The sequence below is a fragment of the Apiospora kogelbergensis genome (assembly GCF_038363985.1).
Source record: "Apiospora kogelbergensis strain CBS 113332 chromosome Unknown utg000002l_segment0_segment0, whole genome shotgun sequence".
Taxonomy (NCBI): Eukaryota; Fungi; Ascomycota; class Sordariomycetes; order Amphisphaeriales; family Apiosporaceae; genus Apiospora; species Apiospora kogelbergensis.
In genome coordinates, this window is record NW_027117419.1 from 3,620,102 (window position 1) to 3,636,284 (window position 16,183).

Below are 16,183 nucleotides of genomic sequence, written 5' to 3' on the forward strand. Positions count from 1 at the left end.
AACAAACGTTTGGTTCTGTTAGGGACCACGAATGTTTGTGTTTGTGTTTGTGGTTAATCCCAAGTTACGGACTTTTTGTGTCAAATTCTTGCAAAACAACTCGCACTCAGATGCAAAAAGAACGAAAACACAAACGGAAGTCACGAACCTGTTGGCCCCAAAGAAAAGGGTTGCTCTTTCCTTACAACGCGCAATGTGACTAAGGGAGTGACCAGTCCCACGTCATCGGGTAATTTTGTCCAAGGCAGAAGAAAGGGAAATGGAGGCCGTATAAAACACTTGAAGTTGCTGAAGCAGTGGGGAGGATTTGGACTGCTCTACCAGTGTTACTTTGTCAGTGACTACTAGGTCAGTCATGAAGGTAGACTTCTCAGTCTTGTCGAGCTTCCCTGACCTGAATAAGTGCAGCAAGCCATATCAGTAAGTTCCATCAAAGATAAATTATCGCGAGGTAACTGAAGATGCCTCTTTTGCTGTGTTGACGCTGTTGTCTACCATCTCACTCACAGGTGCTTTTGCGATAACTGCACGCCTGCTATATGTGGCTGTTTCGTAGAAACTATCGTAATAGCATCACTACCAAGAAGAGTATTTGGCCTCTTGGCCACTGTTGATTCATAGGGTTGGTTAATAAATTTGACAAGAGCGATTGACTTGAACAGCAATATCAAGAAGTAAAGCAGAGCACACCTAGAAGCATCCATGCCGAGTTAATGCCGTTTGCACATCGCTGCAGCTTCCCGCTCACAGTACCTGTATGCGTAGTCCCCCAAATCAGATGGCACTTAATTGGCATCAGAGGTTCAATCGAGGCCCTTGACCAAAGGAGTCCAAGCTGTTCTAAGAAAAAACAAGTGGATGATTATCACAGAACTCCACAAACGCCGTTCAGAACTTCAACAAGTACAAACTCGTGTAAAATATAACATGTCCGTCTTCGTTAGCGCTTCAAGGCTGCAAAGCGAGCTGCAAGGTCATCCACACTGGGTACATCATCCCCCAGTCCCCCCTTTCTTTCGGTCTTCTTGCCAGAAATACCAGCATCGAGCATCTTCTTGTTTGGTGCCAGTTCTGCCGAGTTGAGTGTGATTTTGGGCCGAGGGTTCTCGGTAGACGGACTTGGGGGGTTGACATGAAGAGGGCTTTGCGGGCCCAAAGTGCGTGGTGGTGTGGCTCGGCTGAGGTCTTCCCTCTCCTGCGCCGCCTTGCTGTCGGCCGGTATGCTGGGCTCTACAATCTTCTGTGCCTGACCTCCGCTGGGGTTGTCGTCCACATCGTCGTCCACAAAGTCCGGTGGATCACCCAGGTTCGCAGGGCGCTTCGGCCAGTCGACACCATATGCCCTGGCGATCTCTTCCAAATACCCTGTAACGAGCTCTTCTCTAGGCGGTGTCACGCTGAGCTTCTTCACTACCTTCTCCGAGACCTTGTTGTCCGAGTTCTCTGTCGCGGTGAAGACGAACTCCTTACCAAACTTCTCCCCAAACAGCAGCCGGACCGCCTGGAGCTCCTTGATTTCTGTCTTCGGTGCCGCGTAAATTATGCTCTTCACGGCCTCCTCCAAGCCCGGGTCGCACTGCTGCGCCTCTAACAGCCCAGCGCGTGCAATCAGCAACTCGCAGTATAGTTCGAGGACCTCGTGGAGTTCTATAATGATATCGGTGCGGATAATATTCTCGACGCGGATTCTGGCTGAATCAATCTTGCCTGTCTCTAATAGCTGGGCCATTGTGCGGCGTGCGGCTTTGGAAAGAGCCTCGTCTCGTTTCTGCACCATGCGCAGTCTTGCGATGGCAAGTTTGAGTTGGACTTTGATCCTTGTCTAATCTCAAGGAGTTAGCTACTTGAGCACAACTTAGTCTGTCATATAGCAAGCAAGAGAACAGCCCACATACCAGTAGTGTCGCTGAGGGCGCCATGGTGAATTGCTTTACGGGGCGATCCGGGGATTCCTGTTAAAAGGGTCTTCTGGCCTGGATAAGTTGGGGGAAAGTTGTCAGAGCGGTTTGGTTGGAGATCGATTGCCCCGCGCGCTGCGGCTGTTGTTTGCTGTGATCGTCGGGTCTACGGCTCCACCTGAGCTATTGCTGATGTGGGGTGAATGGTGAGCCTCAAGTCCAGGCAGCCAGGGTCTGTCTCCGTACTTAAAAGACCCTCTACGTCACCCTCCGCGGTCTCTGCTTTAGCCCGAGTTGACTATGGTTGAGGCAAGCAACACACCCCTTTGGAAGGATATCTATCAAAGCCGTTGACTTGTGCTATGACAGAGTACGTGTGAAGTAAGGAACCAGTCACCAAGACAGAGTCAAGATTGCTAAGCACTTTTCGATTGACTAACAGCTCGAAACATAAAACCATGCGCGAGCTCTTACTAACGGCCCAAACTGTATAGGCCTGTTTTCATTGTGGTCTTCTATTTCAACCAACACTCCCCATTGCAACAAGTACCAACATTCCAATGCTTTACCGATCTAGAACCCTGCTTCTGTGGGCGGGAGAGGCGTTGCGTTATTGCATGTCCAGAATTTCCATCGCTCAGTTCTGAGTTGGCTGGCTGGCCTTGATCATGAAGATGGCCTGAGGAAGGACAATGAGCGAAAATGCGAGGTTAAGGGCAATGCCAACACCGAAGATCTTCAAATACAATTTGACAAGTCGTTCCCAAGAAGCACGCGAGAAGGTGTTCCAGGCATCCTTCATGCTGACAAAGCCATGCCCGCCAACGATGGCGGGCTCGAGAGTACCCTGGAATGAGCGATCAAATGGAATGATCGTCTCGTCATGCTCCGGCAGTAGAGATGCCTGGACCCGAGTGAGTACAACATGGGCTGGGATCGTTAGGAAGACAGTGAGGAGCAGCATGACGACCATGACGACAATGCCTTTCCACACGTCACTGGCCATTGGGTCGCGAACTACCCCGGGTTCTTGGGGTCCCACACGTTCATGCCCATGAGACGAGCAAGGAACTTCGGGAAGCTTTGCTGTATCTCGAGAGTAACAAAGTACACAGCGGTCGGCAAGGCGCAGGCGCGGAAAGTCTGCTTGAATGCAGGTAGACGCTGCCAAAAGTGCTTCTCGGATGGTGCCGAGATGACAATGTGTAGCCAGGCGGCATAGAGTTGGACTAGAGCGACAGCGGAGACCAGGGCGGCGATAGACTTGAAGTGGTTCAAGATGGGGAGCACGCTGACAATGCCGTAGACGACCAGGGTGCTGAACGAAAGAGCGATCCAGCAGGCGAGACCACGGAAATTAGAGCGCCAGCCTCCAATTCCGATCAACGTGCGGTGGATGTTGCGGAAGCTGGCAGTAATCTGGATGGTTTGCGGGGATGAACGGGCAGCCTCGTCGGCCACGGGAGCCGAATCGTCGACCACGGACTGGTCGTCTTCATTGAGTGATACTGGGTCGTACGCAGGCGGAGCCGGGTCTTCGATCATGGCCAGCACCGGATACAGGTTGTTCATGGTGTACCCGACGTAGATAAAGAGTGGGATGAAGATGAGCAAGTCGATGAACATCAACGGCCAGGACCAGCCCGGCAATTGACGAACCGGCCTATCGCCATCTTGATAGGCGACGGCAGCCCGCTTGTAGACGGCGGCAGCAACGTCTTTATACATGGCGACCAAAACTGTTAGGGGATTTCAGATATGCAAACACTTGAAGTTGCGATGGTTGATAAAATTCGAAATAGAAACCAAGGAAATGCGAATTGGACTTGACAGAATGAAAGGCCAGCAAGCTGAGACAAACAACGGAAGAGGCGGCCAACTGGTTTTAAGAGGCGGCCAAGGAACAAGCCAAAGGAATGAGTAATTGAGAGTCGATCACCCTCCCCTGCTCCCCTGCCTGAAAGAATGGAGCCAAGAGTTAGGCAACACACCTGCACGCCAAACGCTGGGCAGTAGCGGCTGCGCCACCTCTGGCTATGGAAAGCGCCCGTAGGCTAACGGACCTGCCTGGCCTGCTGGCCTACAGCCTAGCTGCTAGCCGCCTGCATTAAGTCCTACTGAGGATTCCTTTGGGTCGGGTCTGTTGGACGAGACCATCAAGAGCAACGCCACTTTGCGCAGCTTGCGTCAGCAGGAAGGCCACGTTGAGATGCTGATTTCGGACAAAGAAAAATCCATTCATTGAACATAATGATTCTTTTATTCTTTTATTCTTTTATTCTTTTATTCTTTTATTAACCGATTGATGGACATCCTACAAGGCTGATACGTACGTGCAGTGACTTGTACCTGGAGTAAGTCCGAAAATAGCATGTCGCCCTGCAGAAGCTGGGGGCCCTTTTACAGGCATGACCCCCACCTGTAAGCAGTTTTGCCGATCAGCTTCATAGCGGGGGTCTGCGTCACTTCAGGTTCAAATACTTTATCACGCTCGCACGCAAAGCTACATCTTCCTTCAGTCCATCTACAGCCAACTACTCATGTCCCCCAATCGCCAAAATATGGCAGCACCATCAATCCCTAATCTCCTTTCCCTCCGGGGTTTAAGGGGTGGTGGGCGTGGAAGGGGAAGTCGTCGTGGGGGTGCCTCCGGGAGTAGTGCCGCATCAGGACCAAGCCACGATACCACAATCCAGGGCACCGACACCGATGCTTCGGTCTCACGCCTGAGTGCTGTGGATATGGGATACCTGGAAGACCCATATGCACAATACTTCGTACAGAACCAGATAGGCCCGGCAACGCGGAGATTACCCATAATCAATCGAGGTGAGATGAAGGCGACTAGTGAACAAGCTGTGGTCTCTTCAAATCTTTGCCGCGGCGAGTGCTAAGGCTGAAGGCAGGGACCTATACGCGAACCATGGCCTTGGATCGGCTTATCGATGCTTTCTTGTCTGTTGAACCGGTTTCTCAGGCCGGAAGAAAGCAGATTATTTCGCTTGGGGCAGGGACAGATACTCGCTGTTTCCGATTGCTCTCTCGGAACAACGTGACCGGGCTCATCTATCATGAGATAGATTTTCCCACAGTATCTTCCAAGAAGAGACAGGCTGTACATGGTACACCGGTTTTGCGGAACATTCTTGTCCCTGACCCCCAACAGGCTGAGCACGAAGCGGCTCCGGCCTCGTCCTGGAGCAGCACCCCTCTACCAAATGATTGCGAGTACTGGTGTCATGGGATAGACCTGCGAGACCTCGCTCAGGCCGCCTCCCCCATTTTGCCAGGTCTACAGACAAACATTCCCACGTTGCTGGTATCGGAATGTTGCCTGTGCTACCTTCAGACGAACCAGGGAAAGGACGTCATCAAGCACTTCGCCGATCAGATACCTGATCTTTCCATCATAATCTATGAACCTGTCAAGCCCGAGGACCCGTTTGGAAAGCAGATGGTGGCAAACCTCGCAGCTCGAAGAATTCATATGCCGACGCTAGAGTTGTACCGTGAGCCCGCAGACCAGGAAACGCGACTGAAGGAGGCCGGGTTTCAGACTTCTAAAGCCATGACTGTTGAGGCTATCTGGAAGAAGTGGATTTCACCTGATGAGAAAGAAAGGGTCCATGAGCTCGAAGGCCTCGACGAGGTTGAAGAGTGGAATCTGCTTGCTGACCATTATGTCGTGGCATGGGGCTGGAGGGGTAATGGATTCCAGGCTTGGGAAGACATATGACGACAATCGACTTTCCAATTGGTTACTATTTGGTCTGCTGTATGCGAGACCTACAGGTAGTTATCCATAATCTCGGCATGGGTGCAGCTATTCAGATTATCATGCTAGTGAATCCAGAGGATGTACAAGAGCAAGCTTAACAAACAGGCTCAGATTCACCAATGGAACAACAAGTGCCGTTCAAAAACCCCTAAAGCAATGCATGCAGTAATTATACAAACTATTCACAAGCGACTCAGTAGTTAACCCTAGGAAGGTATATAATACAACAGACTCATAGTGAAGGGTACTGGCCCATATTATCATCAGCCACAATGTCTTGCAGCTGTCTCATCAGCCTTAACCAGCCACCATCTATTCAAAGTGGATACATGTGCGCAGCCGATCAGGCGTGTCCAAAGCTTAAAGTGACCAGACTCTTTGGGAACCGCGCTTTCTTTGTGACGATCAAGCCAGCAAGCTATTCATATCGAATGGTTCATATGGAATATTCGTAAAGACAATATCGCCTAGCATAAATCTACTCTGGTCAGAACTTTGCTGGCCCGTAAGTGGACTTTGCCCTTCTTCGTTCTACATGTATCTATTTCTCGGGCTTTTGCATTGCTCGATACACCTTGCCGTCTTTCATCAGACCTGAGTCTCCTTCTTGCCGATATCACACGAGCTCAATACGCTTCACTCTACGGCGTACTGGGGACCGAGGCTACTCAGAATTGCTCAACGTAGACCATTATCGCTCATTCATATCTTTAACCTATTTATTCAACAACTACACCTCACCACATAGTCGACTCCTGCGTCTGTGTGACGTCGGCCAACAAAGCTCAGCATGGCGGACTCAAAGCAGCACAAGTACCGCCAGGAGATCCAGCAGATGATGTACGTCTCAGGAGAAGCTGGTGAACCGTCAATTGAGACCACTGCCATGATCGAGGAAATCGTGCGGCAGCAAGTCATTGAAATGCTGCGAGCCTGTACAGAGCTGGCAGCGCGTCGGGGCGCTCGTGCCATCACCATCAATGATCTTATCTTCCAGATCCGCGATGATGCCCCTAAGGTTTCACGACTACGCACATTTCTTAGCTGGAAGGATGTACGAAAGAACGCTCGTGATTCAGATGAGAAGGGCGGTGACGTGGAAATGGGCGTGGCCGATGACCCGGCAGGTGCCGTCGTTGCCGGTCCCGCCGTCGAAGAAGCCACCAAGAAGAACAAGAAGGCCAAGGTGAAGTTGCCTTGGGAGCCTTCTAGTTTCTACAGCCAGGAGGTCCCCGAGCGGGACGACGAAGAAGACGAGGAGGAAGAGGAGATGAACATCATCACTCTCCAGCGTCTCCGCAAAGCTGACGAACGTACCAAAGCAATGACCAGGGAGGAGTATGTCACCTGGTCCGAGTACCGTCAAGCGTCATTCACCTACCGCAAGGGCAAACGCTTCAGAGAATGGGCTGGTTTCGGCGTTGTGACGGACAGCAAGCCCTCAGATGATATCGTGGACATTCTGGGTTTCTTGACTTTCGAAATGGTCCAGACCCTTACCGAAGAAGCTCTCAAGATCAAAGACCAAGAAGACAATTGGAAGGAACGTAGTGGAGGCGAGAGTACTGGCAACAAAAAGCGCAAGCTTGCGCAAGGGATTATTCGACCCACCAAGTGAAGGCAGGGCACCAGTCGAGTCGAGGCATATTCAAGAAGCCTTCCGCCGGCTACAGACCAGGCCAAAGAGGTCCCGAGCCATGTTAAACGGCACTCGACTTCAGCAAAGGACCAATCTTAAACTCTTCTAAGGAAACCCACCGCATCTACCGCAGCTGTTATCGAGGCCGGATGATTGTGCGACTGGCATGTCACTGTCAAAGCTCAATCTAGGCTGATTACTCGGTGTATTTGATAAGAGTCACGATTGATCACTTCGGCAGGGAGAGAGAAAAGACCGTCCGGGTATATACAAAGGTCACAAACCACAACGAAACAAATCGAGTATGTGTTGGGATACTGGCCTTGGGATATTTGAGAAATGGCATTGGCTTTATGTATGATTCGAAATTGATAGGCTACCATCAGCCTTGGTTGGAATATGTGCTTTTTGGGCTGGCATACATTCGGGCGCCTCGGGACTTGAATGATTAGGCTTGCTTGGAGTTATTAGGGGAAACGGCGCGATACCCATTTCTGTTGATTACTTAGGTCAGGCTCCTTTGATTAGAGCAGATTTCAAATGTAATGGATTATCAATAGCACGCATTTTATTGACCTACTCCGCGATTTGGTATTCGCTATATTGTGGTAGTTGTAACATCGTAGGTGCTACCTATCTACCTATAGCTAGCTATGTGTAGTGGTGATATCGCCACTACGTACTCCGAGAGTTGACCATCCAACCAGGAGGCATCAATCCTTTGCCAAACACCATTGAATAAAAATACGAAAGCACTCTATTCACTGCAAGTTTGTCTGTCTTTTAAGATACACCTATTTGTTTACGAAAGCTCGAGCTGCCACCACTACAGAATACAGCGCAAATAAAACCCGCCGCCTGTAGCTGTGGTGCGCATTTGCAGCTCTCCCCGCTATCACCTTGAATGATTGCATCACGTGGGGCATTGTGCTTATCGGTGTCGCAGGTCGGCTGTTGCGTGACCACCACTGACCGAGTCCCCAAACTTCTTTTATCCCAAGAGACCTGGACCAACTCTCTTCAAGCCTCAGAAACAATCACCGTTCCTCTTTATCCCATATCCTCTGCGGTCTACACGAGAACCGTACCTTCCACCCCCGCGTCTTGGTCCCTTCAGGCAGAATCCCATTCATCCACCACTGACAATAACTCGCCACTATGTCTACAGCCGCTCGCCGCCGTTTGATGCGAGACTTCAAGGTACCGCATCTTCTTTACATTTTATTCAACAACGAGGGCTATCGCTAATATTTATACAGCGCATGCAAACCGACCCCCGGCTGGCGTCTCTGCATCACCCGTTCCTGATAATGTCATGACCTGGTATGCTACGATCAACAAAGAGTCGACACTGTTTTGTCTACAGAACTGACATCGGAATTACAGGAATGCCGTTATAATAGGACCTGCGGATACCCCCTTCGAAGATGGAACCTTCCGACTTGTGATGCACTTCGAGGAGCAATACCCCAACAAGCCGCCCGCCGTCAAGTTCATCAGCCAGATGTTCCACCCCAATGTCTATGCGACGGGCGAGCTGTGCCTCGATATCCTGCAGAACCGATGGAGTCCTACGTACGACGTCGCAGCTGTTTTGACCAGCATCCAGAGGTAAGATCACGGACACGCCGGTCATCAATGATGAGGCTTGATATCTGACTGGACCAACAGTCTTCTGAACGACCCGAACACGGGCTCTCCAGCCAACGTCGAGGCATCGAATCTCTACAAAGACAACCGCAAGGAATACACCAAGAGAGTTCGGGAAACCGTCGAGAAGAGCTGGGAAGACTGAGGGTTTACAACTCGAAGACTGCAACAGTCCATTCGCCACATAATTGGCGGCGGATTTAAGAAGCCACACGGCCGACATCGGCAAGGCGATGCAGCTGGCAAAGTCGCCGCTCTATATCCTTGTCGGGTATGACCACGGTTGAGAGCGTGACTTTGAGGACTTTGCAATTACTGCGAAGAGGTTTTGCTTCAGGCGTTACGGCAGGTCGGTTAGGGGTAGGCGTGATCCAGGATGAATATTGTTTTCATTGTCACGTTCTCTCCAAGGCTACATGTTTTCTGCATCGTTTCAAGGTCTTGAGGTGGTCCTTACTGGTCTGGCACATGGCATAGCTTCCGGAGTTTTCAATGAATATTGGCATTCAATTACACCTCGTCCAGCAAGTAGAAATTGAACTACGTGCAGGAGCGTGTCGGTACGGGATGAACGCAATGCACGAATCCCAGCTTCAAGTGGATATGATGTAGATAATTGTAGTCCCTTGCGGTAATTGCTAAACACTTGTCGGATGGATTCGGCTCGATTCGATTCGAGTGTGATTCCGACATACGTATGTATCTGCGGCTGCATTGATGGGGCAAATGAGCATCATAGCTAGCATGCCTACTGCCGAGCAGCGAGCAGCGAGTCAATGTTATTGTTATTTACATCAGCGACATGAGCTTTAGGTAATTGCATGTAAACAAGCAGTGTCTATGACTTGTACCAGAACCCCACTAGACTGCTGCTAATCATTTGACACCCTTCCCTAATCGACAGTTGTTACAGCAAGCAGCCCGCTGTAAACACAGCAAAACCCCCTCTCTTTGGTCAACCATTAGCATTGAACCCCCCGAACCCCTCATAGCGCGATAGCGTGATGGAAGTTGGAGGTACTTGACTATTGAGAGTAGAGCAGAAAAGTAGGGGACCCATGCCCAGCCAATCCAGGCACTCTCATCAGGCACAGACCGACAGGCACCGCCTGTTGAAGTTTGAAGTAAGTAGAAACCGTACCCCCGATGTCAAACAGATCCGACCCAGCCAGCCAGACACTTGTCCAGGTGTGACTGATCCCGTGTGAACCCTGTTTTCCTTTTGCTCTGCACCGCAACATCCCATCTCGTCCCCTTTACTATACGACGTCCCTCTCTCCAACTCGGCACGGGAAACGCGACGTAACGCCTGCACCGCCTTTATCCACCACAACCTCTGTGTGCTGGGAGAAAAAAACAGCAGCATATTGTCATATTTTTATGACCTATCCGCCGATCTCGTCGGCCGAGATAGGTCTTCTTGATTGCACTTTCTGCTCCCTTGCCGAGCAAGCTGCAGCGAGCCGCAACTTGCATCGATCTCAACTACTGTTTCTGACATGGTTTGGAGGGCACCGAGAGCCCCCTTATCGTCGTCCTCTGCACCGCTGATTACTGATTTCCAGTATCGGCTTCGTACAACAACCCCCAAAGATATTCTCTTATAGGCGCCGCCCACCATGTCGGCCCCAAACACAATCAAGGTCGTCGCTCGATTTCGACCTCAGAATAAGGTTGAGCTGGCCTCGGGTGGCCAGCCTATAGTTACTTTCGATGGCGACGACACCTGTAAACTGAACGTAGGTACCCGATTGCGGCCCACGGCGCAGGCGGAAGCGGAGGCTGAAGGCGATGCGCGTCCATGCTAACCAACACGTATGTAGTCTGCCGAGGCAGCTGGCGGCTTCACCTTCGACCGAGTCTTTGATATGCAATCGCAACAATCTACTGTATTCGATTACTCGATCAAACCAACTGTAGACGATATCCTTAACGGCTACAATGGAACCGTCTTCGCCTATGGACAAACCGGTGCCGGAAAGTCTTATACCATGATGGGAACAAGTATAGAAGACGAGGAAGGAAAGGGTATTACGCCGCGTATCGTGGAGCAGATATTCAGCAGCATCATGGCGAGTCCTGGAACCATCGAGTACACCGTCCGAGTCAGCTATATGGAGATTTACATGGAGCGCATTCGAGATTTGCTCCAGCCCCAGAATGACAACCTGCCGGTACACGAAGAGAAGAACAGGGGTGTTTATGTCAAGGGTCTCCTCGAGATCTATGTCTCGAGTGTGCAAGAGGTCTTCGAGGTCATGAGGAGGGGAGGAAACGCCCGAGCAGTCGCCGCGACCAACATGAACCAAGAGTCGTCGCGATCACACTCTATATTCGTCATCACCATCACCCAGAAGAATGTCGAGACTGGCTCGGCCAAAAGCGGTCAGCTTTTCTTGGTGGATTTGGCAGGTAGCGAAAAGGTCGGCAAGACAGGCGCCAGCGGACAGACGCTGGAGGAGGCAAAGAAGATCAACAAGAGTCTGAGTGCTCTTGGTATGGTCATCAATGCCCTGACCGACGGCAAATCTTCTCACGTTCCGTACCGAGACTCCAAGTTGACGCGAATCTTGCAAGAATCCTTGGGAGGAAACAGCCGGACAACTCTGATCATCAACTGTTCGCCCAGTAGTTACAACGATGCCGAAACGCTGAGCACCCTACGATTCGGCATGAGAGCCAAGTCGATCAAGAACAAGGCAAAGGTCAATGCTGAACTCAGCCCGGCGGAACTCAAGGCTATGCTGAAGAAGGCGCAAATGAGTATCTCCACATTCGAGAATTATATATCGAACCTGGAGGGTGAAGTGCAGCTTTGGCGTGCCGGTGACGCCGTTCCAAAGGACAAATGGACGCCAGCTTTCTCGGCCGACGGCGTGATGGTCACCAAGTCCGATGCCGCAAAGGCAGCCAGACCATCGACACCGTCCCGTTTGGTAGCTGATAGCCGGGCTGAGACACCCGCCCTGACTGAACGATCTGGTACCCCTAGTATCCCTCTTGATAAAGACGAGAGAGAGGAGTTCCTTCGAAGAGAGAATGAGCTTCAAGACCAGCTATCGGAGAAGGAATCTCAAGTCGTTAATGCTGAGAAGACCCTTGCCGAATCAAAGGAAGAGCTCACCTTCTTGAAGGAGCACGACAGCAAACTAGGCAAGGAGAACGAGAAGCTTACTACTGAAGTCAACGAGGCCAAAATGCAGCTCGAGCGCTTGACGTTCGAGAGCAAGGAGGCGCAGATCACCATGGACGCCTTGAAGGAGGCAAACGGTGAGCTCACCGCAGAAGTAGACGAAGTCAAGCAGCAGCTCCTGGATGTCAAGATGAGCGCCAAGGAGACGACCGCCGTCCTTGACGAAAAGGAGAAGAAAAAGGCAGAGAAGATGGCTAAGATGATGGCCGGCTTTGATCTCGGAGGCGATGTCTTCAGCGAGAACGAGAAGTCTATCGCGGACGCTATCAAGCAGATCGAGACACTGTACGAGCTCAGCTCCACTGGTGACCCAATACCACCAGATGACCTGCAGGAAGTCAAAGCCAAACTCGTCGAGACTCAAGGAATCGTTAGGCAAGCCGAACTGTCCCTTTACAGTGGCATGTCTAGTGACTCTGAGGCTCGCCGGAGGATGGAGCTGGAGACCAAGCTACAGTCTCTACAACAGGAATATGAGGACCTTCTGTCGCGGAACCTGAGCGAGGCGGATGCGGAGGAAGTTAAGGAGCGCCTTAAGGATACTTATGCCAGCAAACAGACTACCCAGATGGAACTGGTAGATGAGCTCAAGGCCGACATCGCGCAGAAGGCTGCGGAGAACTCGCGTATGAAGACGCTCATCGAAGACCTCCAAGGTCGTGTTAAGGCGGGCACAACGCCTACCCCTGGCCTGGCAAATGGCAAGACTGTTCAGCAACAAATTGCCGAGTTCGATGTCATGAAGAAGAGTCTGATGCGAGACTTGCAGAACCGCTGCGAGCGCGTTGTGGAATTGGAGATCAGCTTAGACGAGACACGCGAGCAATACAACAATGTCCTGCGGTCTTCCAACAACCGGGCCCAGCAGAAGAAAATGGCCTTCCTGGAACGCAACCTCGAGCAGCTCACCCAGGTGCAGCGCCAACTTGTGGAGCAGAATGGTGCACTCAAGAAGGAGGTTGCGATCGCCGAGCGCAAGCTCATCGCAAGAAACGAGCGTATCCAAAGCTTGGAGAGCTTGCTACAGGACAGTCAGGAGAAGCTGACGGCGGCAAACCACAGGTACATGCGACTTCCCAACTCCTTTGTTTCACACGGTACTAACAATGATCCTAGATTCGAGTCTCAGCTCACGGCTGTCAAGGAGCGGCTCGAAGCTGCCAAGGCAGGCTCGACCCGCGGCCTCAGTTCGCCTACCGGCAATGGCGGCTTCAGCTTCGGTAGCCGCATCGCGAAGCCTCTGCGCGGCGGAGGTGACTCCAGCGCTCCAGCGCCGGTCCCTACCATCGCCAACCTGCAAAACGAGGGTGGTGCTGGCAAGCGCAGCAGCTGGTTCTTCCAGAAGTCCTAGGAACAGTCACCAGGAGATTGATTCCCATGATCGAAGCAGTTCCAGTGCCGACCAGCGACATAAGACTTTCTCGTCCAGACTTTGTCGTGGTGCTAGGCTGTTTCCTGTTTCACTTGTTCTCCCAGGTGTGAAATGGACGAGGTAGAGCAGACGATAGACCAGAACGTTGAGGCGGACATTATACCCTATACCCTGTTTGGTATTCTTTTTTGTCGGATGAGCATCTGGCTTGTGCCGACGTGGAAGATCAGCGGAGGTTAGACATATTACGATGGAAAACGATGGGGGGCCAGAATGTTGGATTTCTTTCTATGCATACAGATTAGGCGCGGTAGGAGTCGTCAGAGGGTCACTCTCATGGCTTATTGTGGCGTTTTCTTGATGATATGAGAAGGCGCGGCCTTATAACGAACGGGTGGAATGACGAATGGGATATGCGATACGCCTGTGTCTTTTCCTTGTTTCTGAATAGCCCTGTTCCGAGGGGTCCCAGCTATATAGGTGGTATGCTCCCAGTTGTGCTACTGCGTTCTGTCGTGATGGAACAGCTAGAGCTCTAACACTTAAATAAAGTAAGACAACATGTCAATAGCAACAATAGGGGGGTGCTACAGGGCAACAGACGATGCTACGTGCTTGATCATCTCACATGAAAATATGCCGAGGGATGGATGCGACTGTGTGGGTTAGCGTGGTACTCGAGCTGAGCTACCCCAACTTATTCCTGGTCGGATACGCGGGGCCGACTCAAGCCGGGGAACGTGAATGTGAAGCTGATGCGTGTTCACGGCTTAAAGCAGGGCTTCCTTTGCTTCCCATGCCTTATTCTGCCGCCTTCATTTTGTGACCTCTTGCCTTCGACACGTTCCCAGGCTCACTCCCGTTCCCCTTCACTACAGCATATAGTGCGTCATCAAGATGGTGTTACTTGCAAGACACGCCACTCGGACTTGCCTCCACTCGGCCGCTCGGCATCCCTCGGCAACAAGACACTTCACAGCGCAAGCAGCTCTGCGGAAAGAGATTCGCGACGCTTATATTCTCAGTGCTGCCAGGACGCCCACGGCAAAGGTTCGTTGTTCTGCCATAGTTACTGTCCATTTGCCATCCCTTCACTCTCAACATCTAACCAATGACGTAGTTCAATGGTGCCTTCCTGACGGTGCCGGCGCCCAAACTGGGCGCGGTGGCTATCAAGTCTGCCCTAGAGAAATCCAAAGTCCCGGTCGAAAAGATCACGGACGTATACATGGGCAACGTGCTCCAGGGGAACATAGGGCAGGCGCCGGCTCGCCAGGCCTCGATCTTTGCCGGCCTGCCTAAGAGTGTGGAGGCCATCACCATCAATAAGGTTTGTGCCTCGGGCCTGAAGGCGGTCGTCTTCGCAGCGCAAAACATCCAATTGGGTCTCGCCGAAGCCCAGATCGCCGGTGGTATGGAGAACATGTCGCAGGTGCCCTACTACGTGCCCCGCTCGAGCAGCCTGCCCGCGTTCGGCCATGTCAAGATGGAGGACGGCTTGATCAAGGATGGCTTGACCGACGTGTACGACCAGTTCCACATGGGCATCTGTGCCGAGACGACGGCCAAGAAGCATGAAATCACCCGCGAGATGCAGGATGCGTATGCGATCCAGTCCTACGAGCGCGCGCAGGCCGCGTGGAAGGACAAGGCTTTCGCTGACGAGATCGCGCCCGTCACGGTCAAGGGCCGCAAAGGTGATACTATTATTGACACGGACGAGGGATACCTTGATGTCAAACTGGACAAGGTGCCCACGCTGAAACCGGCTTTCATTCGCGACGGTACGGGCACGGTCACAGCGGCCAACTCATCAACACTCAACGATGGCGCCAGTGCTTTGGTCTTGGGCAGCAAGGCCATCGCACAGCAATACGGTGCTGGGTCCCGAGTGCTGGCACGGATATGTGGCTCGGCCGATGCCGCCATGGAGCCTGTTGACTTCCCGATTGCGCCTGCCAAGGCGGTTCCGATCGCCCTCGAGAGAGCGGGCATCACCAAGGACCAGGTTGCGGTCTGGGAGTTCAACGAGGCCTTCGCGGCCGTCATCAAGGCCAATGAAAAGGTAAACACGGATGACTACGAGGTGTGACTTCGACGGTGCTAACAATTCTTCTTCTATAGATACTTGGCCTCGAGAAGGCGCGGGTGAACCCCCTGGGAGGTGCCATTTCACTGGGCCACGCGCTGGGGAGCTCGGGTTCGCGGATTCTCACGACGCTGCTTCACCAGCTCAAGCCCGGCGAGTACGGCGTTGCTGCTATCTGCAACGGAGGCGGCGCGGCTACTGCTCTGGTAGTGCAGCGCATTGAGTCTGTCTAGGCTCGAGGTGCATGTGCATGTGCAGGTAGACAAGTAATTGCCTTACAAGAATCAAAGAAGCCAAAATGCAATACAATACAATGACCAGACTCGGTGTGGACAACTGAATGGAAGAATAAGTGAATGCATGTCTCTATCTCCGTACTCTGTAGCGTTGGAAGCCCCACCCCTGCAAACAAAACAAGCCCACCCTTCTTGATTGATTGTTAGTTCGAGACTCGATTGATTGACGCTTCCAACAACACACTTACACTGACTGCCCTTCCCATCCCTTTCGACCGCAGCGTAGAGACCCAACCGACACGCAACAAGCGAGACCCGAATAGACCTG

General features: G+C 52.0%; 8 protein-coding genes across 8 annotated transcripts; 5 read left to right on the forward strand and 3 right to left on the reverse strand.

Annotated features, from left to right (window-relative positions):
• Nucleotides 1-940: 940 nt before the first annotated feature.
• Nucleotides 941-1,919, reverse strand: PG998_004096 (uncharacterized protein; the record flags this gene model as incomplete). Its single annotated transcript, XM_066870914.1, has 2 exons — nt 941-1,822; nt 1,896-1,919. The coding sequence occupies 2 exons, from the start codon at nt 1,917-1,919 to the stop codon at nt 941-943; spliced, it is 906 nt and encodes a 301-aa protein (XP_066734664.1).
• A 616-nt stretch (nt 1,920-2,535) lies between these two features.
• On the reverse strand, nt 2,536-2,904 carry PG998_004097 (uncharacterized protein; the record flags this gene model as incomplete). Its single annotated transcript, XM_066870915.1, has 1 exon — nt 2,536-2,904. One exon carries the CDS (start codon nt 2,902-2,904, stop codon nt 2,536-2,538), a length of 369 nt encoding a protein of 122 aa, XP_066734665.1.
• An 11-nt stretch (nt 2,905-2,915) lies between these two features.
• PG998_004098 (ubiquitin conjugating enzyme) lies at nt 2,916-3,626 on the reverse strand (the record flags this gene model as incomplete). Its single annotated transcript, XM_066870916.1, has 1 exon — nt 2,916-3,626. The coding sequence occupies one exon, from the start codon at nt 3,624-3,626 to the stop codon at nt 2,916-2,918; it is 711 nt and encodes a 236-aa protein (XP_066734666.1).
• An 833-nt stretch (nt 3,627-4,459) lies between these two features.
• PG998_004099 (uncharacterized protein) lies at nt 4,460-5,634 on the forward strand (the record flags this gene model as incomplete). Its single annotated transcript, XM_066870917.1, has 2 exons — nt 4,460-4,727; nt 4,979-5,634. 2 exons carry the CDS (start codon nt 4,460-4,462, stop codon nt 5,632-5,634), a joined length of 924 nt encoding a protein of 307 aa, XP_066734667.1.
• An 832-nt stretch (nt 5,635-6,466) lies between these two features.
• On the forward strand, nt 6,467-7,294 carry PG998_004100 (Spt3; the record flags this gene model as incomplete). Its single annotated transcript, XM_066870918.1, has 1 exon — nt 6,467-7,294. One exon carries the CDS (start codon nt 6,467-6,469, stop codon nt 7,292-7,294), a length of 828 nt encoding a protein of 275 aa, XP_066734668.1.
• Nucleotides 7,295-8,473: 1,179 nt separating this feature from the next.
• On the forward strand, nt 8,474-9,110 carry PG998_004101 (ubiquitin-conjugating enzyme; the record flags this gene model as incomplete). Its single annotated transcript, XM_066870919.1, has 4 exons — nt 8,474-8,515; nt 8,575-8,615; nt 8,702-8,926; nt 8,987-9,110. The coding sequence occupies 4 exons, from the start codon at nt 8,474-8,476 to the stop codon at nt 9,108-9,110; spliced, it is 432 nt and encodes a 143-aa protein (XP_066734669.1).
• A 1,474-nt stretch (nt 9,111-10,584) lies between these two features.
• Nucleotides 10,585-13,509, forward strand: PG998_004102 (uncharacterized protein; the record flags this gene model as incomplete). The annotated part of the gene is made up of 3 exons (XM_066870920.1): nt 10,585-10,704; nt 10,789-13,220; nt 13,275-13,509. The coding sequence occupies 3 exons, from the start codon at nt 10,585-10,587 to the stop codon at nt 13,507-13,509; spliced, it is 2,787 nt and encodes a 928-aa protein (XP_066734670.1).
• A 918-nt stretch (nt 13,510-14,427) lies between these two features.
• On the forward strand, nt 14,428-15,852 carry PG998_004103 (acetyl-CoA acetyltransferase; the record flags this gene model as incomplete). Its single annotated transcript, XM_066870921.1, has 3 exons — nt 14,428-14,580; nt 14,651-15,595; nt 15,655-15,852. The coding sequence occupies 3 exons, from the start codon at nt 14,428-14,430 to the stop codon at nt 15,850-15,852; spliced, it is 1,296 nt and encodes a 431-aa protein (XP_066734671.1).
• Nucleotides 15,853-16,183: the final 331 nt, after the last annotated feature.